Source organism: Pongo pygmaeus, chromosome 3 (assembly GCF_028885625.2).
Source record: "Pongo pygmaeus isolate AG05252 chromosome 3, NHGRI_mPonPyg2-v2.0_pri, whole genome shotgun sequence".
Classification (NCBI taxonomy): Eukaryota; Metazoa; Chordata; class Mammalia; order Primates; family Hominidae; genus Pongo; species Pongo pygmaeus.
Window position 1 is genome coordinate 156241956 of NC_072376.2, and position 24427 is coordinate 156266382.

The following is a 24427-nucleotide window of genomic DNA, read 5'->3' on the forward strand; positions in this document are numbered from 1 at the left end:
CATACCCTGCTTTAAATTTCTTAGTAACACTTACCACCATGTGTTACTTTTTATTGTTTCTACCTACCCTCTAGATGGTAAACCCTGTAAGATAGAGATTTTTTTTTTTTTGATCCACTGTAGTAGCACTAGTTCCTAGAACTAGGACAAGTAATAGTATGTGCTTAGCAAATATTTGTTGAGTGAATTGAATGAATGGTGGACTAGGGAGCTATTGCCTTGTAACATAGTTTGACAAATTTTTATTTGATTGGGGAGTTTTAACAGTTGGTTAGGCCAATTACATTACCCTTGATCTCTATCACGTTGTTATTTCCTAACTTCATCCTTCTCCCAAAGTTTAATAATATAAGTTATGTTAGAACTTTCCAGAAAGGGGACATTCATATAAATAAATTTTAGCTGTAGGAAAATAACCACTGTTGGATTAATGATTTTCCTGCAAATTCTTAAGATGGTGTCTTGTCTTATTTTGAAGGTTTTTAATCGACTTTGGTTTCCTCTTGTGAGACCTGGTGCTCTTGCAGTTCTTTCTCACATGCTGCTTAGCTTTCAGCATTCTCCAGAGGCGTTCCATTTGGTAAGTTATGACATAAGCTTTCTACTTTGAAAAAGCCTCATTTTGAAAATTTAGTTTAATATTGAGTCACATTTTTATGTAGTGAAAATATTGCAAGTTAGTCCCAAATCTGTTTTCATATAGCTTTATGATTTCCTAGAAAATTGAGATTGTGAGATTTCCCTCCTAGGAATATATTTTCATGTCTCATTCAAACTACTCCACTTGCAACAACTACCAGCAGTTGAGAGTTACTGTTCACGTGGGAGATGTCACTGATGGATGTCTCTTGCACAAATGAACAGTATAGAAGGATTAAAATGATTGAAAACCACTGCTTTAGAATTTTGAAAGCAGGAAAACACACCAGTCTTTGCAGGCTTTTCATTCACTCTCAGCCTACATCCAACAAATTCTGTTGACCCCACCTTTAAAATACATCTAGAATCCTACCACTTTAAGCCAGCTGAATCATTGGCTTTTATTTGATTTCAATTATTTGATTATCAGTTACTGCAGATGAGAAATGACAAATTGTAATTTTGGTCAACTGTCCATTTACCACTCTAGGGCATCATAGGAAAACAGTGCCTTTGTGTGGTTACTTAATTCTGCCAAAGACTAATCCTGTTTTATAGGACTAGAAACTCATTGTCAATAAACCCACAGTGGAAAAATCTTAGGAATACTGATTCACCATAACAAACTTCAGAGGAGACTAATGAAGTTCAGAATTCGATTTGTTTTTATTTATCTAGAATATATTCACATAGGTTGCTCAGTGTCTCATTTCCACTGAAGGAAAGTCCACAGGCTTTGTAGTAAGTAAACCTTACTAGCAAGTAATTACATTACACATTACCACTTAGGATGAGTGATTTCTGCAGTTAATTGCCCTAATTTTGGTGAATTTAATCATCAAGCAATAACCTTACATATATGTATAATACAAACAAAACTCAAACTCTTAAGATAGCAGGTGTACTAGCAGAGTCTTCCAAGAAAAAAAACATCAATTACTTGTCCTTGTCTTCAGGCACAATCATGTGTAAGACATTTGAGAAAAGGCTTTGTTTTCCACATTTTTTTTTTTAACTGTTAGATTCAGGGAAACGTGAAAGTTTGTTACAGAGGTAAACTCATGTCACGTGGGTTTGGTTTACAGATTATTGCATTACCCAGTTATTAAACCCAGTACCCAATAGTTATCTTTTCTGCTCCTCTACCTCCTCCCACTCTCCCCGCTCAAGTAGACCTCAGTGTCTATTGTCCCCTTTTTTGTGTTCATGAGTTCTCACCATTTAGCTCCCGCTTATAAGTGAAAACATGGGGTATTTGGTTTTCTGTTCCTGGGTTAGTTTGCTAAGGATAATAGCCTCCCCCTCCATCTATGTTCCCGTAGAAGACATGATCTCATTATTATGGCTGCATAGTATTCCATGGTGTATATGTACCACATTTTCTTTATCCAGTCTGTCACTGATGGGCATTTAGATTGATTCCATTTCTTTGCTATTGTGAATAATGCTACAGTGAACATTCACATGCATGTATCTTTATGGTAGAATGATTTATATTCCTCTTGGTGTATACCCCGTAATAGGATTGCTGGATCAAATGCTAGTGCTGCTGTTAGCTCTTTGAAGAATCACCATACTGCTTTCCACAATGGTTGAACGAATTTATATTCCCACCAAGTGTATAAGTGTTCCCCTTTTTTTGAACCTCACCAGCATGTCTTCTTTTTTGACTTTTTAATGATAGCCATTCTGACTAGTATGAGATGGTGTTCATTGTGGTTTTGATTTGCATTTCTCTGCTGATCAGTAATATTGAGCTTTTTTTCTTAAGCTTGTTGGCTGCTTATATGTCTTTTTTTGAAAAGCATCTGTTCATGTCCTTTGCCCGCTTTTTAATGGGGTTGTTTTTCTCTTGTAAATTTGTTTAAGTTCCTTATAGATGCTGGATATTAGACCTTTGTCAGATGCATAGTTTATAAGTATTTTCTCCCATTCCGTAGGTTGTCTGTTCACTCTGTTGATAGTTTCTTTTGCTGTGCAGAAGCTCTTAAGTTCAATTAGATCCCATTTGTCAATTTTTACTTTTGTTGCAATTGCTTTTGGTGTCTTTGTCATGAAATCTTTGTGTCCAGGATGGTATTGCCTAGGTTGTCTTCCAGAGTTTTTATAGTTTGGGGTTTTACATTTAAGTCTTATCCTTGATATAACGAACACCGATACAAAAATCCTCAACTTGCAAACCAAATCCAGCAGCACTTCAAAAAGCTAATCCATCGTGATCAAGTAGGCTTCATCTCTGAGTTGCAAGGTTGGTTTAGCATACACAAATCAATCACATAAACAGAAATAAAGACATAAACTACGTGGTTATATCAATGGATGCAGAAAAAGATTTCAATAAATTCAACATCCTTTCATGTTAAATACTCTCAATAAACTAGGTATTAGAGGAACACGTCTGAAAATAATAAGAGGCATCTGTGACAAACCCACAACCAACATTATACTCAATGGGCAAAAGCTAGAAGCATTCCCCTTGAAAACCAGCACAAGACAAGGATGCCCTCTCTCACCACTCCTAATCAATATAATACTGGAAGTCCTAGCCAGAGCAGTCAGGCAAGAGAAAGCAATAGGGGACATCCATATAGGAAGAGAAGAAGTGAAACTATTTGTAGATGATATGTTTCTGTATCTAGAAAACCCCATAGTCTCAGCCCAAAAGCTCCTTCAGCTGATAAACAACTTCAGCAAAGTCTCAGGATACAAAGTTAATGTAAAAAAATCACTAGCATTCCTATACACCAACAGCAGCCAAGCTAGGAGCCAAATCAGGAAGGCGATCCCATTCACAATTGCCACAAAAAGAATAAAATACCTAGGAATACAGCTAACCAGGGAGGTGAAAGATCTCTACAATGAGAAATACAAAACAGTGCTCAAAGAAATCAAGAAGACACAAACAAATGGAAAAACATCCCATGCTTATGGATAGGAAGAATCAATATCATTAAAATGGCCATACTGCCCAAAGCAATTTACAGATGCAGTGCTATTTCTATCAAACTACCAATGACATTCTTCACAGAACTAAAAAAACACTATTTTAAAATTCGTATGGAACCAAAGAAGAACTTGAATAGCCACAGCAGTCCTAAGCAAAAAGAACAAAGCTGGAGCCATCACATTACCCACCTTCAAATTATACTACAGGGCTACAGTAGTATATTAAAAGAGCATGGTACTGGTACAAAAACAGGCACCTAGACTAATGGAACAGAATAGACAGCCCACAGACGAGGCTGCACACCTGTGACCATCTGATCTTGACAAAGCTGTCAAAACAAGCAATGGGGAAAAGGCTCCCTCTTCAATAAATGGTGCTTTGACAACTGGCTAGCCATATGAAGAAGATTGAAGTTGGACCCCTTCTTTACACCATATACAAAAATCAACTCAAGATGTTTTCCAAATTTCTAGGAAGGAGATTCTCTGACATAACTTTATCATTCATTCTAATGTTTATTGCCCACATTGAGGACATTCCTTAATCTAGTAGTGGGTAATGTGGTAGTTAAATCACCTATAACTCCAAATAACTCAGTAAAGGACTTGGGCTTAGGAGTTGCTAAGTATGAGCAATAATCTAGAATCAGCATCATCATAATTCATTATAAGTTTAGAATATCTTAGGGTAAGCCAAGGTTGATGTTAGAATACATGGTGTTATGGGTCAGGTTACTTTTCTTATGCATTTTACCCTGTGGAATAAATTTATTTAAACAGACACTATGGCAGACAGTAGTAATGGAGAAAGAAAAAAAATCAAAGCTTCTAATTAAATAAGTTTTGTACATTTCCTCAAAAACTTTAGTATTATAATAATGTCAAGAAACATTTAGTTTCACTTATTCAAAAAAATCAGCTTTCACACATTTAGAAGGTAAGAGCCTGCTTGGAAGTATATCTGTATAACTGTGAAAGACTAAGTCTTATTTCCATGTCGTGATAATGTTGACCATTTGGGATATAGTAATAGACAACCATATAACCTGATTACAAAGACCTAATCTAATTTGACAGATTTGGAATTATAAATTTAATAATTACTTCTAAAATTTTTGCCTCTTCTGTCTCCCTTCACCTTTGAGAAAACAAAATAATTTTGGATTTCTGACTTTTAGCAAGAGAATATCTGATAAATGTGGCTTTATATGACAAAAGTATAATTCATATTTGCTTAGAAATGTAAAGATGATAGCAATAGAATGAACTCACTAGGAACTGGTAGTTTTATGGTCACATTAGTACCTGTGATGGAGGTAAGATAAAAGAAGGTAGTGCAAAAGCTACCGTGTGATTTAAGCACAAATGTGAAGCTAGACAGAGCAGAATGGAAATAGCACTGTGTTGTAAGACTATGATTATTCTTTTTGTGGGAAGGACAGGGAATTGATGGGTTATTACTATAATTGCTGTTATTGCTGTTTGATGGTATGACCCTAATAGTTATAACTTTGTTTTTTACTGTGAGTTAGCAACCCCAAAATGTTCTACAAATAGAAGAGAAGATACCTTTTACCATAAGAAGTGTAAATATGTAGTATCAGATTATAATTAAAAATTAATTGAAAAAATATAGTATCATGCTAATGGAAAGAGCCATGTCTGTAAAATAGAAGTTGTTTCATTTTAATAACCTCCTAAAGATATGATTGGCTCTGGATTGATTGACTTTTTGGTTTAATTTTACAGTGAAAGAACATGGTTGTGCTGATGATCAATATTAACAATATTCTATATGTTTATGAGCAGTGATCATTTTAGATTTCACTTTTATTTTTAGCCCCAGGTCTTTAAAACTAACAGAAGTTTCTGATGCCTTTTATTTTTAGAACCGTCTCATCTTTTGGTGGGAAATGGGATTTGTTAGTAAGAATAGCCACTCTAACATAAGGCATGGTCTCTGTGCTTATCTAAAAGTAATCCCATTTCCTGAGCTGCAATTTTACTTACTCATGTAAAGATTTTCTTGAAGTAGACTTTAATGTGCAATGTACTTTTAATTCTTTCAAGTAAAAAATTTTAGATTCACACTAGATGGAGCTCTTTAGCTAATTCCAGGATTATTTTTCAAAATTTATTCCCATTGTATGATCTGGTAAATATAATAACCCTAACAATTTCAACCTACAGCATTTTTCAGAATGGTGGCAATGACTAAGATTCCTATTTTATACCTTAGTTTATGTTTTAAATGGTGTGTAACGATGAGGAGAGGGGTCATATATGGGATTACAGTCATATGAGACTTCAAAAACTAGATTTACCTTGATATTTTAGAAATGTTTAACTTAATAACAAGAAAAACTCTGTGATTGAACATACAGAAAAGTATTTGCTGATCATACATCGTTTGTGTTCTGTTTGTAGGCTAGAGAATGTGTTACCAATTTGTATAAATTCAGCATTGTTTATCTTTTTTCTTTTCAGATTGTTCCTCATGTGGTTAATTTGGTTCAGTCTTTCAAAAATGATGGTCTGCCTTCCAGTACAGCCTTCTTAGTACAATTAACAGAATTGATACACTGTATGATGTATCATTATTCTGGATTTCCAGATCTCTATGAACCTATTCTGGAGGCAATAAAGGTATGATGATAGTTGTACCAATATTTGTGGAGTTGTGTTATATTAATAAGGTGAAACATTCTTATAACCAGCTACTCAATTTACTATTTTATGGTAATATGCTTTTTATTTTAAAAATGCAGTTAGAATCAGGTTTCATTTAGGGAGTAACTGCTTTCTTGCTGGAGTCACCATTCTAAATTAATAACCATATTTCTTTATTTCTGCAGTGTCATCAATTATAAGGCATATCTTTAAATTTATAATAGCTTTTTGGGAAATTTGTTTAAAAAGAAATGCTACGTTAAGTTAATGCATACATCAGATTTGCACCCCAATGTTAGAAGTGTTAAAGTATATGTAGAGTAAATCTTAGAATACAGGAAATGGAATTTAATAAAATATTTCACTTTGATTTCTTCCCCTTTTTAATCTTTTTTTTTTTTTTCTTTTTGAGACCAAGTCTCGCTCTGTCACCCAGGCTGGAGTGCAGTGGTGCCATTTCTGCTCACTGAAACCTTCACCTCCCGGATTCAAGCGATTCTTCCGCCTCAGCCTCCTGAATAGCTGGGACTACAGGCACCTGCCACCATGCCCGGCTAATTTTGTATTTTTAGTAGAGACAGGGTTTTACCATGTTAGCCAGGCTGGTCTCAAACTCCTGACCTCAAGTAATCTGCCTGCCTCGGCTTTCCAAAGTCCTGGGATTACAGGCGTGAGCCACTGCACCTGGCCTCCTTTTTAATTCTATTTTTGCTGTGGACTGTTCATCAGTGTTTAGAATCTTTACTTGAATTATTTGTGGAGTTATACTGTGTTTCAATTGTATATGGAAATGGATCTAAAAAGCACTTTTTTTTTTTCGGACAGTATTGCTCTGTTGCCCAGGCTGAAGTGCAATGGCATGATCACGGCTCACTGCAGCCTCTACATCTTGAGCTCAAGTGACCCTCCTGCCTCAGCCTCCCAAGTAGCTGGGACTCCAGGTGCACACCACCACGCCAGGCTAATTTTTTATTTTTTTGTAGAGTCGGGGCCTCACTATGTTGCTCAGGCTGGTCTTGAATTCCTAGGCTCAAGTGATCTTCGTCCTCCCAAAGTGCTGGGATTAGAGGCATGAGCCACTGTGCCTAGCCTATAAAGCACTTCTGTTTGTGTTGAAGACTGGATCACAATAAACATACTTTCCTCTCAGTAAACTTACTGCATAATCAGTGTATAGCAAAAGAATAGGAGAACTGAACTCAGCCAAACTCAATCAGAAATTATTAGAAATCAATTCTATTGATGGTTTTTTTGAGATGTGACTTTCAATATGAAGGTCTTATTATCTTTACTTCTGTATCTGAGATGGACTAAAAACAGTTCTTTTTACTATATCATTAACTAAATCAAATTTATTTTGGTTGAGCTCAGAACACAAAGACTGTTAAGCAATTAATGTATATTGCTGGGGTGACACTTTGACACTTCAGAAGTAAATTATGTGCAGGAGCATTGTGAAGTGGATTTGATGGTAATACTAATCTCTTTCTACATTGTCCCTGGATCCATAGATGATAGTTGCTGCACTTGTTAATTGATTGTCATTCTTTAGTTCATCAGAGTTTTTCATGTTGAAAATTCTGATAACTCATATAGGCTCAGAAGAAACAATGGGCTCGCTCTAAGCCCAAAGAAAGCACTTTTTCTTAGCTGTCAACAACAACAAAAATTAGAAGATTGAAACTCCTTCAGAAAATGTTTGTTTGTTGAGGTCTAAGTGCCAGATGCTAATAGCAGTCCAGATAAGCCCTAATGATTTTACCAACTTCCCTTACTCTCCAGTGCTCTATTCATGCTTGAAATAATTTATACTTGAAATGTTATCTCATACTTCACAAAGTTGATAAGAAAAATCCATATATTGTAATAATTTTCTATATGGGTAACATGAGATTAAGTTTTATTTTTCTTAAAGGTCATTGTGCATAGATGCTTTCATTTCTCATTTCTTAATTACTTTGGGATTTTATTTCTAAGGGTTAATACTGAGTAGTATTTAATGAAAAGGAGACATTTTTATTACAAAATTTGAAAACAAATTGTTTGCTTATGTTTAACTCTGTGCTACAATTTAAGTCTTCATTCTACTGCCTTTGAATAGCACTTCAGTGTATTCTCTGACCCCAGAGTTTTATTTTATAAACATTTTGCTGGCATATAGAGAACATAAAGAGTTCAAATGTGACTTGAATTTCCGGCTTTTGAGTATTCCTCAACTTGATAAACTCTGTTATTAGACAGTATTTATTTTTGCCATACAGTGAAATTTGATATTTTGATGACTAGCCAAGTACTGCCAGTTACTTCAAAACTAAGTGGGGGAAAAGAAAGTTCAAATGTCAGTGTAAGAATCTTCTTAATGGTGTTAATTGATTTAACAACAAAAATAATTTTTACTTTACTTTTAAACTGTTTTTCTTCTTTATGACCTATAGGATTTTCCTAAGCCCAGTGAAGAGAAGATTAAGTTAATTCTCAATCAAAGTGCCTGGACTTCTCAATCCAATTCTTTGGCGTCTTGCTTGTCTAGACTTTCTGGAAAATCTGAAACTGGGAAAACTGGTCTTATTAACCTAGGAAATACATGTTATATGAACAGTGTTATACAAGCCTTGTTTATGGCCACAGAGTAAGTTTAAACTTGAATCTTTTCATTTTAACTGTAGAAGTTGATGCATGCTGATGAAATATAAGATGATAGAATTGTCTGCACATTATTCCTTATAAATGGCATAAATTACTTTGATTGCCTTATTCAGAAATGAAACTGCTTTTAGTGCTCAGAAACTATGAAAATGTTAGGCTGGGTGTGGTGGCTCACGCCTGTAATCCCAGCACTCTGGGAGGCCGAGGCGGGTGGATCGCTTGAGGTCAGGAGTTTGAGAGCAGCCTAGCCGACATGGCGAAATCCCATCACTACTAAAAATACCAAAATTAGCCAGGCGTGGTGGCGGGCACCTGTAATCCCAGCTACTCGGGAGGCTGAGGCAGGAGAATCACTTGAACCCAGGAGGCAGAGGTTGCAGTGAGCCAAGATCGTGCTGTTGCACTCCAGCTTGGGTTACAGAGAGTCAGTCTCAAAAAAAGAAAAGTTAACATTAATTCTGCTTATTATTCATTGCATTTAAATGTCACTTTAAAGAAATTACTCTGACGATTTTTAAGAGTGTAAAAGAAAGATTGATTGCACCTATTCCAAAGAGTTTAAGTGTGCTAGAGTACTTCATTGTTATTATCCTGTGAGACTAATTTTTTTTAACCTATACATGTTTTGAGGGAAGTTATATATAATTTTATCTGCCGGTTGGTATTTTGGTATTTGTCAGATCAACAACTTTGTTGCTGTTTAAGAAGTTTAAGTTCTGCTCCACCCCAGGGCAATAATTACTGAACACATGTATAAACAGACATGTTCCTTTCCCCTCTTAAGAATTTTCTTTCAAATCCATTTTCTTTTGCACCTAAGCAAATAGGAAATCAGAAGTTGTTAGTTATGTGAATGTTATCTGCAAAGGTACAAAATAACGATAAACTTTTCCTGAAGACAAAAACATGATTGAATTTTTCTCCTGAATACCAATAAAGTATTCATGGAACTTGCCCAAAGAGGTTTACAAATTGAGTTCTAAGCTTTTCCAAGTTGTTATGCCTGCCCAGAGGAATCATAAACTATGAAATGTCGAATTTGGTCAGGCGCGGTGGCTCACACCTGTAATCCCAGCACTTTGGGAGGGTGAGGCAGGTGGATCATGAGGTCAGGAGTTCGAGACCAGCCTGACCAACATGGTGAAACCCCATCTCTACTAAAAATACAAAAATTAGCCGGGCATGGTGGTGCGTGCCTGTAATCCCAACTATTCAGGAGGCTGAGGCAGGAGAATCACTTGAACCCAGGAGGCGGAGGTTGCAGTGAGCCAAGATTGTGCCACTGCACTCCAGCCTGGGCAACACAGCGAGACTCCATCTAAAAAAGAAAGAAAGAAAGAGAGAGAGAGAGAGAGAGAAAAATTCGCTTTATTTTATTGTTGGGCTCCAGATTATAATATCAGCACTCAGGTGTTTTTGGTTTCATTTAGCATTTAATTTTTTGGTTTGTTTGTATTTGGAATTTTTTTTTTTTTTGGAGAACAGCTATATCTTTAGACACAAGTGATACTAGGCATAAGACTGAAAGAATCCCTGTCTTACCACCAGAGGTCATCTAGTCCAAACATCTCCTTTTACAGATGACAGAGAAAACAGAAAACCAAAGCAGTTATAATAGCAAGAGCAAATAAAAGGTTATCTCTTACTGAACAGTGGCCAATAATATTATCTCTGAATAGGAAGACAGCATATTTTATTTCTTAATTAATATATGAATTCTTCTTCATAGTTTAAAAATAGTTAAATTTTATATAGAATAAAAAGCAGACATTCCCATTTCCAAAGGTAATTTGTTAACAGTTACGTTGTTCCAGACCTTTTTTGGTACAGTTGCATGTTTGTATTTAATATGAAAACAAATGAGTTTTTTTAAGAAAATTTGCAGAGAATCCTATTTATATATTCTTTTCCAGCCACTTGCTTTTATCATTTAATAATTTGTATTCAAAATATTCCCATGTTGGGGCAATACAGATCTGTGTCATTCCCAGTAAATGTGTATGCCATCATTTATTTATTAAATAATCATTTAATTTAATGAGTATTTAATAAATACTCCTTTATTTAATAATGCTCCTATTGGTGAATATTAGGTTGTTTTGCTTATAATTAACATCTCTCTGCCCTTATACAGATATAAAGGATTTTTCTTTGAATATTTTCCGTATCTTTGAATATCCTTTGAATATCTTTCAAATTGCTTTCCAAAAAAGCTGTAGCATTTTGAACTCTGATACTAATATAAGATTGTACCTAGAACCTGTACCTTTAGCAGCAAATAAGCCTTTTTAATTTTTTGCCAATATGAAGAAAAATGTCTCTTAATTTGCATATCGCTGCTAATTATAGAGTTTTTCTTTTTTTATTTTTTTTTTTATTTTTTTTATTTTTCTTTATTCATTTGTGTTTCTCTTGCAAATAACCTGTTCTTTTCTTTGTACATATTTTTGTTGGGTCTTTTTTGTTTTCATGTTGCTTTATATATACTCTGGATGATCATCCTTTGCTACATGCTTTTTTCAAGTCACAATTCAAATTTGTGGGGTGTTTTATTTATAATTTTTTTATTTTATGTATTCCAGTCTTCCACTTTTCATTTATAGCATCTGGACTTTTAAAAGCCTTTACCCTCTAAATTTCTTGTTTCTTTATTTTAAGTACTTCAGTAGTTTTGTATTTTATATCTAGCTCATTAGTCCTGTGGTATCTGTGATGGTGTATAATCTTACGTAACTTCATTTTTTACCAGGTGGATACCCAGTTGTCCCTTTACGTTTTGTTTTTTTTTTTTGAGTAGTTTATCCTTTTCCCATGCTCTATTCTTTAAATGACTGTAATTTTGTAGTGTGTTTTAATGACAGCATTTTTTTTATTTCATGAAGATTTGAAAGAATTTAAGTTGTTTACTTATGTTATAAATTAATGGCTTAAACTATTTCTATTTACTAATCCAGAAAATAGAAATAATATGTGATAGCACATAGTCCATTAACAGGCTTTATAGTAAATGTTAATTTATTGTCATTCTTCCCTTCCTTCTTTACTGTTAGATAGGTAACTTCCTTAGGAAAAGGACCATTAGGTAAATTAAGTTTTACTTTAAGGATAATAAATTCTTGAACTAACTTGCTTTTAGCTTTTAAGAAATGCTTTTAAATGGCCAGGCACAGTGGCTTATGCCTGTAATTCCAGCACTTTGGGAGGCCGAGGTGGGTGGATCATTTGAGGTTGCGGTGAGCTGAGATTGTGCCACTGCCCTCCAGACTGGGCAACAAAAGGAAACTCTGTCTCAAAAAAAAAAAAAAAAAAAAGAAAGCTTTTAATAAATGCATGTGTGTATACACACATATACATAAATCATTATATTCTCTTTCAGTTTCAGGAGACAAGTATTATCTTTAAATCTAAATGGGTGCAATTCATTAATGAAAAAATTACAGCATCTTTTTGCCTTTCTGGCTCATACACAGGTGAGTGTGTATGTGTATATAGTATGTTTTTGTTAACTGCATGGTAATATTCATTAAACTTTACCTTATACCTAACCGTTTTAACTGATGAAATAATATAATAGATCTCTCACCCAGTAGAACAAATCCACTTAGACATGCTAAAGAGATCCTGCCTAAAATATCTAGATATTTTTCTATTTTCAGGATATGCCCTAAGTTTTTATGTTTTTCTCTTGCTTCCCATTATTGTAGCTGAATATTATGCTGACCCATTGATCTAGAAATTTTTACAAAGAAAATATGATTTCCTATCCAATAAATAAGTTCCTTCATGAAGAATTATTTTTAAGTGTATCTTTAATTGTTTCCTGATATTAAATTAATAGATTTGTACAATAATGAGCAACTAAAATAATATTGTGGTGCCTGGGCTTTTTTCTCTTTTCTTATGTATACCTATTCATTATAACTAAAGATCCCTGCAGTTCTGTTTATCCGTTAAGTTCTAGAGCTTAAAATTTCGTGGTCATCTTTTATGTCCACACATTAATCCGGGGTCATTAATTTATATTAATGGCACCAAGGTGGTCATATATAGTAAATATTCACTCAACAGACATTTATTAAGAGACACTATATGCAGTCAGTGATAAGCATTAAAAGAAGAGTCTTGGCCAGGTGCAGTGGCTCACGCCTGTAATCCTAACACTTGGAGGCCGAGGCAGGCAGATTACCTGAAGTCAAGAGTTTGAGACCAGCCTGGCCAACATTGTGAAACCCCGTCTCTACTAAAAATACAAAAATTAGCCAGGCGTCATGGCACACACCTGTAATCCCAGCTACTCAGGAGGCTGAGATAGGAGAATTGCTTGAACCCAGGAGGCGGAGGTTGCGGTGAGCCGAGATCGTGCCACTGCACTCCAGCCTAGCTGACAGAGCGAGCCCCTGTCTCAAAAAAAAAAAGAGTTTATGTTCAAAGAACTTTTAGTTTAGATTTTGAGCCTATACACATGAATAATATATATATATATCATTATTTATAATATATATTATTATTTTTCTGGTTTTACTTTCATTGCCTTTATCTCACAGAAGTCTAAAGGAGTAGTAGTTAGGGCCAGAAGAAACAATAGGTTGAGCATTGATGGGATTCAGTTGATGGGAATGCTTTTGTTTTCTTTCTACAAGCTGAGAAATATCTCAAATATAACTTCTTAAATGGAAAGAATCTAGACAGGATTAATATAAGATGATAGTAATGGCCTATGAGTAGTTATATACTCAGATAATTTTATTATTCTTTATCTGGGGAAAGTATGTTCACAAATTAAATTTACCATATCAAGACCAAGGGAAATGAAATGAAAACTATCTCCTTCCTCACTCCCTGTTGTTTCCTACTAAATTGATTTTTGTGCTTTATCACTAGTCTGTATTTATTATATATGAAATATATATGTATATGTAGGCAGAGATATACTTTATTAACTTACTAAATCAGAGCTATTAGGAAAAAAATATATTAGGGGAGGTTTCCCTGCTCCTCCCAAGAAAAGTAGAAATTAAAAAGAGCCTGATTAAATTTCTGTCACAGTTGAGACTGTCTCTGGTAGCAGCCTGACAGAGATTATTTTAGGCAGATAGATTTTCCCATATAATTGAAAAGTCCTTTTTTCTTATAATTAATGAAACAACACTTATTGAACATTTACATTTTTTTAGCCCCTGGTCTAAATCTTTTATGTCTTAATCATCAAAAACAGTCTGTCAGGTAATAAGGTATATCCCCATTTTACAGATGAAGAAACAGGCTTACATTACCTATTCAGGGTCATGCAAACGAGCAGCAGGATTGAAATATGACCCAAACAGCTCTGAAGCCTATGTTTAACGTAGGCTAAACTTCCTTCCTTCAGAATGCTATAAACACGCTTAATTTGGGTAAAAATTTTCTTAACTGGGAACTTCACTGTTACAAAGTTATGCCACAAATAATCAAAATGCCAAGAGAATTCCAAAGTTTCAACTTATAATCACATCTTTGAGATGCTTTTCAGTTCTTTTTTGTCATGGCAAAATCTAGGATTTGAACCTGGATCACTCCAGATTCCACATTTTAATCACTAAGCAGCCTCTATACTTTAAAAAAAAAATTAGCAAGGGTTTCTAACCAGTGTACTCACAATCTGCACATATATGACATGTATCTACTCAAGGAAATTTTCGCCTAAAGTAGGTATGCATGACTCTACTGTAGAGTATTTCCTTTATTACTTTGTTCAAAGTATATACTAACAAAATATACATTAATCTTTTTTAGATTTGATTTTTCAAAAAATTGTGGACTCAAACATGTGACTGTCATAGAGGGATGATACCAGGAGCTTTATATCAAGAGTTAGACATGGGTTCTACTTTAATGCCCTGTGCCACTCATTTAGCTGTATGACCCTGGGCAAGTCACCTGTTTCTCTAGCTCTCATTTCTCCTCTGCAGAGTGAGAAGTTATGACTAAAGATTACCTAACTTTATTTCTAAATAATTTTATCTGTCCCTAAGTTGCCACTTCTGGCACTTTTGGCTGATGCGATGTTAACTGTAAATAATCTTTATTAAACGCTGTATATTAAGATTTCAGTTACTTGGTTCATGCTATAAGAATCACTTCCTTATATTTTCTGAATTGCTATCAAAAGAGGGAAGCATACGCACCTCGGATATTCTTTGAGGCTTCCAGACCTCCATGGTTTACTCCCAGATCACAGCAAGACTGTTCTGAATACCTCAGATTTCTCCTTGACAGGTAAAAAGTATTCTTAAAATTGTGATTTGAGTGTTGTCTTTCATAACAGTTTAATTCTACTTAATATTGCTTTTACCTTTAAAAACATATTTCAAATGTTACTCTTTAAAATACTATTGTATTTATTGTATTTTTTTATATTTTCTTTTGATTTTGTTTTCCTTTTTTGAATTTTCTTCCTTGAGACCAGCTGTTCTCAAAGTGTGATACAAGGACCCCTGCAGGTTCTCAAAACACTTTCAGGAGTCTATGAGGTCTTCTCTTTTCCAACAGCATAACTGTGTGAGGCCAGATTTTCTTTATATGCTTCATCCAAAAAACATATAACAATAGAATGCAGAGAAGATATGAGGCTCCAGCTGTCTTCTGTTAAGCCAGATACTTAAAATATTTGCAAAATGTAAAACACTGCCATTCTTACTTTTTTTGGTTTTAGAAAATACAACTTTTTCATTTTTAAAATGTTACTAATATTAAATAATGGGTTTATTATTGTTTGTTAAATGTTAATATTTTATTTTCTCAGTTCTGACAGTAAATATCAATAAATACAACCCATATAAAGGAAAGCTCTTTGTTTTTTAATTATTTTTAAGAGTATAAAGGGGTCCTGGCACCAAAAAATTTAAGAGCCACTCCTTTAGACCAGTTCATAATTGTATGGGTTTGATATATTTTATTGTCGCCTGACCACTTAATTAATAAAACCTGTTATCATCTGTATCTCCCTGTCTTTGTTCTGCTCTGTGGAATGACTAGTAAAGTTAGTTGGGCTCGGTATGTGCAGCCTTCCTTCCATTCAGCTAAGAATCTATTCAGTAGTTTATCTGTGCCTGGCTTTCTATGAGATGTCAGGAAGACAGAGATATGTAAGAAAGTTAAGGGATGTTTATAATTAACTGCAATGTAATACGTGCTGTTAAGTAGCAGTATGAAGAAAGTGTAATGAGAATATAAAGTAGTAATAGCCACCCAGCTTTTTTTTCTGCATTCTCAAACTATTCAATTTTCTTTTAATTAAAACAGGGAAAACCTGATTTGTTTACATTAAACATTAAATTTGATTAGAATAGTTTATAGAAGCCACTAATATTTTTAAATAGAAATGACATTTGAAGTTAATTTAAGTAGCTATATAATGATATCCTCTCCTGCAGGCTCCATGAAGAAGAAAAGATCTTGAAAGTTCAGTCCTCACACAAGCCTTCTGAAATTCTGGAATGCAGTGAAACTTCTTTACAGGAAGTAGCTAGTAAAGCAGCACTACTAACAGAGACCCCTCGTACAAGTGACGGTGAGAAGACTTTAATAGAAAAAATGTTTGGAGGAAAACTACGAACTCACATACGTTGTTTGAACTGCAGGAGTACCTCACAAAAAGTGGAAGCCTTTACAGATCTTTCGCTTGCCTTTTGTCCTTCCTCTTCTTTGGAAAACATGTCTTTCCAAGATCCAACATCATCGCCCAGCACACAAGATGGTGGTCTAATGCAAGCCTCTGTACCTGGTCCTTCAGAAGAACCAGTAGTTTATAATCCAACAACAGCTGCCTTCATCTGTGACTCAGTTGTGAATGAAAAAACCATAGGCAGTCCTCCTGAGTTTTACTGTTCTGAAAACACTTCTGTCCCTAACGAATCTAACAAGATTCTTGTTAATAAAGATGTACCTCAGAAACCAGGAGGTGAAGCCACACCTTCAGTAACTGACTTACTAAATTATTTTTTGGCTCCAGAGATTCTTACTGGTGATAACCAATATTATTGTGAAAACTGTGCCTCTCTGCAGAATGCTGAGAAAACTATGCAAATCACGGAGGAACCTGAATACCTTATTCTTACTCTCCTGAGATTTTCGTATGATCAGAAGTATCATGTGAGAAGGAAAATTTTAGACAATGTATCACTGCCACTGGTTTTGGAGTTGCCAGTTAAAAGAACTACTTCTTTCTCTTCATTGTCAGAAAGTTGGTCTGTAGATGTTGACTTCACTGATCTTAGTGAGAACCTTGCTAAAAAATTAAAGCCTTCAGGGACTGATGAAGCTTCCTGCACAAAATTGGTGCCCTATCTATTAAGTTCTGTTGTGGTTCACTCTGGTATATCCTCTGAAAGTGGGCATTACTATTCTTATGCCAGAAATATCACAAGTACAGACTCTTCATATCAGATGTACCACCAGTCTGAGGCTCTGGCATTAGCATCCTCCCAGAGTCATTTACTAGGGAGAGATAGTCCCAGTGCAGTTTTTGAACAGGATTTGGAAAATAAGGAAATGTCAAAAGAATGGTTTTTATTTAATGACAGTAGAGTGACATTTACTTCATTTCAGTCAGTCCAGAAAATTACGAGCAGGTTTCCAAAGGACACAGCTTATGTGCTTTTGTATAAAAAACAGCATAGTACTAATAGTTTAAGTGGTAATAACCCAACCAGTGGACTCTGGATAAATGGAGACCCACCTCTACAGAAAGAACTTATGGATGCTATAACAAAAGACAATAAACTATATTTACAGGTAAGTTGGAAATACAAGCTTTATTTGTTGAAAATATTAAACAATTGACATAGTTAAATGAGTACCCTCATTTTGAAATCTAACTTACGAGTTTTTATGAAATTCTGAAATATAGGTCTGGATTTATATGAAGTATTCTCAACCTGTATAACTAAATTGCCTTTCTAATATTGTGACAATTTAAATGAAAAGTGGCAGTTAGATATAATGCAGAAGACTTTATTTGTTCATTACAAAAGACGGCTCATTCTGAAATCATGCCATACAAAATACAGAAAGTTTACAAAAGTGGACATATCCTCCCTCTTCCCCTCAGCCTCACCCACCAGAGGAAATAACTGCTAAATGTGGTGTTTATGCCCACAAGACCTTTGTGTAAATGTTTTAAAGGCTATTTATTGATATTTAGGTGGATAAGATTAAAAAACACTAAAAGGTAGACTATGTAAAGAAAGGATATTCATATTCTTTGAGGATGTGGGCAGTAAAACCAAGGAGATATAGAACAATTGTAAATCAAAGCCAAGGTGGTTTTATATGAGATAAATTTATTCATAAATATACTTTTTTCAAGGAGTTAGTGATTTTATTACTTAAATAAAAGCTAATAAAAAGTTAAAATTCTTGCTGAAAGTATTTTTTTTTTGTTTTTGAAACTTGTGAATTTGTTCTCAACATACAGGGCTAGCAGTAAATTACAGGTGAAATTCTAGGTACATTAATTGGGTAGTCTAAGTGATTTTGAGTTTGAATGAGTACATTTTTAAAATTTTGTATTTGCAAGTCACTCCTGAAAGATACAGATAGAATAAGAAATGAGCCACTGTAGTACTGATTTTTAGAGGGAAATTTTCTCAAAAGCTTTCAAATTTACTGCATTATAAAATACTCATACATTTTTAAAGAAGTATAGCAATGTTCTTGAGTGACAAAAACAATAAACTTTACAGAAAAAAATAGAAAATCAGAATATTTGTTTGAACTGATTAACTACTGAAGACTCTAACATCTAGTCAGATGGCTTATGATCAACATGCTAGAAATAGAATGTATTCAACTGTGTCCTTCTTACTAGATATCATATAAACACTAGTCAAAGGAGAAATATGAGTTTTAAAAGGTAAAAAACTACTCTCATTTCTGTGATTAGAATCCCAAATGCTTGTATAGCCATAGCAACTACTTGTTTGTAGCTTAGCTCCAAGTGATTTTCCAGTTTATCTTGCCATTTACCCCATTACTTTCTGATTATACAAATTTGAGCATGAAGAGCTGTTCTTTTCATTATTAAGACTCGTATGTTACTTTATTATAAAGAAAAAGCATTATGTATTTTGTTAATTCAGGTTTTCAGTTTTGTGCAGTTGTTCTAGATTCAATCTTAAGTTTCATATTGACAAGTTGTTTGATGCAAGAAAAGATACCACCAAATTTTATATTAAAGTATTTACCTGTATTAAGACTAGGTAGTAAATCAAAGTTTCATTATCAGAGTACCCTTTTAAAGCAAAAATGCAATAATAAATATTCAATTTTTTTTTTTTTTTTTTTTTTTGAGACTGTCTCACTCTGTCACCCAGGCTGGAGTGCAGTGGTGTGATCTCGGCTCACTGCAACCTCCACTCCTGGGTTCAAGCAAATCTCTGGTCTCGGATACCCAAGTAGCTGGGATTACAGGCATACGCCACCATGCCTGGTAAATTTTTTTTTTATTTTTAGTAGAGACAGAGTTTCGCCATGTTGGCCAGGCTGGTCTCAAACTCTTGGCCTCAAGTGATCTGCCCACCTTGGCCTCCCAAAGTGCTAGGATTACAGTCATGAGCCACTGTGCCCATCCTATTTACTTTTAAATACAGTGATTGATAAAGGCTCAAATTGTGAAGTTTTTCATACCATTTAATCAGATCATTCTGGTATTTTAAGTACTTGTTAAGAGACTACGTTCTTTATTCTGTTATGTGGATGCACATGTGCTTATAATTGCCAGGCAATAGAAAACTATAGCGTTGAGATTATGTATACAGCAGTTTTCAGCTATCACTTCTTAAACACCTGGAGCATGTACATGTGTGTTTTCATTCTGTCATTTTTGTTTTTATATCCATTTTTGAGATACAAGTATTATAAATATATGTCATACTTTATAATAGATTACTATGTCTGGACTATAACTTTAAGAAATAGCATAATACCTATTTATAAAACAGTTATAAAAACTTAAATCATAAAAGTAAGGATGTGAAGTGAACATTTTGAGTTCCTCTGCTCTTGAACAATATTGCTAATGAATTTACCATTTTAGTACATATCAGGGTAGCTGCTTTCATTTTAATACTTCATAATCAGATTAGAAACTCACCTTGTGATAATTTTAAGAAGCTTTTTTTAGGATTTCATTTTTACATTTTAGGATTTCATTTTTCAATTTTAAATCTAGCCACAACCAGATTTACAAGTGTTAGAAAATGTTGCTCTTTTGAGTATTGGCAAGATCCGTGGTTTTGAAAAACCCAGGCAAAAAATCTTATATGACAAACCATTCTCTACTCTGTGTATCATAGCCTGACATTTGGGAAAACAATGCAAATTGTGGATCTCGAAGTAAATTTTTGAAAGGACTTTTCTCTTCATATATTTCTTTCCCCTTCCTATATTTCTTTCCCTTCAGTCCAGCTTCCATTAGGAGTATCTCCATTGTTTTAGTGTCTGGAATATAAAAACTAAGCCTTTGGTTAGGATACAGTGAGAGATTGTGTAATGCATCATCATTGCATGGTCCAGATTACCCACCCATCTGTCCTGCATCAGCCACAGACCACTTCCCATCTTTTCTTGCTTGGTTTCTTTCCTTTGTTTCTTTGGAGGAGGTAGTAGTTCTTCTTAACTTCTTAATTATTTTCTTTTTCGTACATTCAGAAGAGTATATTCAATATATATGTGCAGTTTAAAGAAAAATAAAAGGATTAATGTCAACAGTTTTACTTGAATGAGAAATATAAATATACTAAAAATTATTTGTCTCAAGGAGCAGTAACTTTCCTGTGACTAGATCTATAGTCTACTACTAAAATTAGAATTAACTTTAGTACTTGATATAAATTTGTGATATAAATTACACTTTCTATGATAATCATAATTTTGACATTGTACACAATGTTCTTACCTGTATTAAAATAAAAGACAGTTTTTCCTATTTTTATCCATTGTCTAAGCTTATCAGAAAACAGAATACCACACATTTTTTTCTGTCAGCCATATATTTCTATAAATAATAAAGCAGAAAAGGAATATTACTTTTTTGGGATATTGTATATCTTGAAATACAATATAGGTTTCATGGATACAGATGCAATGGAGCTACTAATTTTATATTTTATGTCATTCGACATAGTTTCTATAAGGGAATCACTGTATAAAAACATCTATGCAAGATTTGCCATATCTTTTAGTAGCAGAAGTTCAAGGAGAACTTCTTGAACTCTACCTTACATGTTTGTTCAGTTTTAATTCATTACGGAACATTGTCTATATATCTGAAACCGTGTATTGTTTCTCAGATACAGAGTCGTAGTTTCATCACTTGTTTGGATAGTTTAATAGGTTATAGAGCTAGAACAATGAGGATTTGTGGGTGGGGGGGTTTCTCTCTGTTTCTGATGTTACTTATGGCACTTAATTTCAATCTGTAAAACATTTATAATTCCTACTTAAATTTTATAGCTCAAAGGATAAATTAATATATATATCACCTTAAAAATACTCTGTAGGTAGATATTATACCAAAGAGCCAGCAATTATAAATGTTGTAAATGACACTGTAGATCACAAAAATGTTTTTAAGAAATATCCTGCAAATTAAGTTTTAAATGTCCTAACAGACTGGTTAGTTAAGCCATTTTGTTACAAGGATTTATCAAAGGTCCCTTTCAGCCATAAAAATAGGTGATTCTTGATCATCTTGTGTACTGGGACTTGAACAGAAGATGCTGCATGCTACTGAAAAATAAAGTATCTATAATATGACAAATAGGTGTCAGGGTGTGCCTGCGTCTTTTCTTCATAACGAAAAATTGAGCATTTTGTGAAGAGGGAAGAATAATAAACTAAACCATTTTAGGTAGAAATCATAAAATAGTATTACCTTGCCAGATGGAACAAAATCACTAGGCCTTAAGTTGAAAAATCGAAATAATAGTGTTTTCGTTATTAATGTTAACTGTATTTTGAAAGCCCTTCAGGATGATTATGCTAACAAGTTCAGGTACGCTGTGACCAGTAACTTTTCGACCTTATTTTTACCAACCCCATTTGAAATCTGTAGATCCTCTCCCAGAAAAATGGTCACATGCCAGAATATTTTGCATATTTTTCCAAAGAGTTTGTGGGTCCCAGTTTCAGAATCCAGTTGTATACCTTGCCAAATGAATTTGCCATTATTTATTCATATTTGCTCCCTTTGAAGTTAAGCACCTAATAGTATTCTAATCTGAGATCATTAATATTTATTGAATACCTAACGTATGTGTGGCATCTAGATAAATATGACTGATTTCTGATAAAAGTTTTCCTGATAAGGAAACATTTAAGATATTACTATGAGGAGGTAGGCCTCATTTTACTTGTCAGTGTTTTTTGAGACCTGTCTTATTATTTATTGAGAAATAGTCTATGGAAAGGCCAGAAAAAAATTCAGTCTTCTTCCTTTATTCATACATTTAACTGTAATCACCCATTTCCAAAATAGCCCCAATTGCTGGAGAATAGATAATCTATTGTGATAATCTTTGAATTCTATGTTAAATGTATTAGAAAAGAATCTATTCCAGTATGTTTTAGAGAGTGTTGCAGGAACTGTAATATTTTCTTAGAGAAATTTTTTTTTCTTAGGTGCTTTAGTTTCAAAGTTATTGAGATTTGAAGAATGCTTATAAGGATTAAGATAGTTTTAAAATATTTCTATAGGTGATATAACCATCCATTGTATTTAGCATTTTAATTTCATAAAAATTATTTTTAATTCTAGGAACAAGAGTTGAATGCTCGAGCCCGGGCCCTCCAAGCTGCATCTGCTTCATGTTCATTTCGGCCCAATGGATTTGATGACAATGACCCACCAGGAAGCTGTGGACCAACTGGTGGAGGGGGTGGAGGAGGATTTAATACAGTTGGCAGACTCGTATTTTGATCCTGAGAGAGTCCAAAATGCACTGGTCACGAAACGTCTAATACTATGACTGTTAAAATGTCAGACTGTAACAAATATCTATCTTTTATTTTTCATTAGACCCTTATACTTCAAGAGAACACACTCAGTGCTTGTTTTTATTTTCTTGACACATTTATTAACAAAATGCATCATGGAAAAAAAAATCTACCTCTTAAAATTCCATTTGCTTTTATGGTTAGACATGCTTGACCAAAAATGTTCAGAAGAAAATATGTACCTGGTCCCTAATTAAGCTGCGTTAAATTTGGTAGAAGCATTTAAATGGTCTATCTTCAGTTTTACTGAACAAAAAATGTAATTTATTTAGCATTCTTTATAAAAGAATTGATGCTAGAGGTAAAAAAAAATACTTGTTTTTAAAAAATCCTTTACGTCTTGTGTAATTACCCCATTATTAAATTCAAGTCTTTGAAAATCAACTAGAGATGATAAAGTCTCTAAAGAAGGCAATAACAAAATTTATCAAGATATAGTACTTTTCAGTTTTTGTTTAGTGTCTTCAGCATCACTGTGTCTGTATTTCAAGTACAAATGTTTTTAAAAAGGATTCTTTATACATATGTGCTGAATTGATTTTAAGAAAGTTGCATGATCCTGTAGGAGCAACATTTTTACCTAAAAAATGCTAACTTTGTAGTATTTCTAATTGTTCAAGGATTTTAAAATTCTATTTCAGGGAGTATATCTTCTGTGTGTTTTGAAGGAGGTGAGTTCTGTATGTGCCTTGCAGTACTGTAATTCAAAAATAGGAATCTTTGGCTGCGAAATTTTTTTTTTTTAATGAAATGTTAGGAAGTAATTTTTGTGCTAACATTAAAATTATAACTTTTTGAAAGGTAATAGATTTTCCAGAAGTAAAATCTGATGGTTCTAAATCAATCAATGTGATAGTTCATTTTTAACTCTTAGAAGAATTCAGAGGAAATGAACCCAGCTAAGTAAAAAATCTGTCTTGATTTTGTTACTTATTCCTCAGAATATTAAACATTGATCACATATTTTTAGAGTTTTACATTTGGGTTTTTTGTTTGTTTGTTTCAGTCATATGTTTTGCAATGTTGTTTCTGTTTTCATAGATTTAGATAAAATGTTAAAATGCCAAACCCTACCTTCCTACACTTTCTTTTGCCAGGAAACTGGAAACATGTCAGTTCTCCTGGTTCTTGATTATACAGTACTCAAGAGTTATCCCAGTTATCCCCCTTCCTAAAGGTTTTAACTTATCCACAGTTGTGCATTGTTCTGAAGATTGGTCTCATATTTATTTTGAAAACATTTTAAGGAAACAATGTTCTTCGACGATTTGGGGTTTATCTTTTTCCCAAGCTTTTATGGCAGTGGTTAAAAAACAGAAATCCTCATGTTTATTCCATTACCTCCCATTCCTAACCTGTTTCTAGTCACCAGGAAGATTAGGAAGGCAGATTAGATGAAAAACTGAAAATTCTTTGCAGATTTAATGAAGGTTCTCCTCCTCATAAATGAACGAATGAACCAGTTATCATGCTTTTCTGTGGTCTTCCTATC

General features: G+C 33.9%; 1 protein-coding gene across 1 annotated transcript in view; it reads left to right on the top strand.

Annotated features, from left to right (window-relative positions):
• USP38 (ubiquitin specific peptidase 38) overlaps nucleotides 1-23910 on the top strand; it is a 36161-nt gene extending 12251 nt beyond the window's left edge. Inside the window, exons 4-10 of the mRNA XM_054486652.2 lie at nucleotides 479-580; nucleotides 6073-6231; nucleotides 8691-8884; nucleotides 12278-12371; nucleotides 15050-15156; nucleotides 16314-17673; nucleotides 22697-23910. Coding sequence (XP_054342627.1) covers nucleotides 479-580; nucleotides 6073-6231; nucleotides 8691-8884; nucleotides 12278-12371; nucleotides 15050-15156; nucleotides 16314-17673; nucleotides 22697-22858 — 2178 coding nt within the window. The 3' untranslated portion in view covers nucleotides 22859-23910. The remainder of the gene's footprint in view (nucleotides 1-478; nucleotides 581-6072; nucleotides 6232-8690; nucleotides 8885-12277; nucleotides 12372-15049; nucleotides 15157-16313; nucleotides 17674-22696) is intronic.
• Nucleotides 23911-24427: the final 517 nt, after the last annotated feature.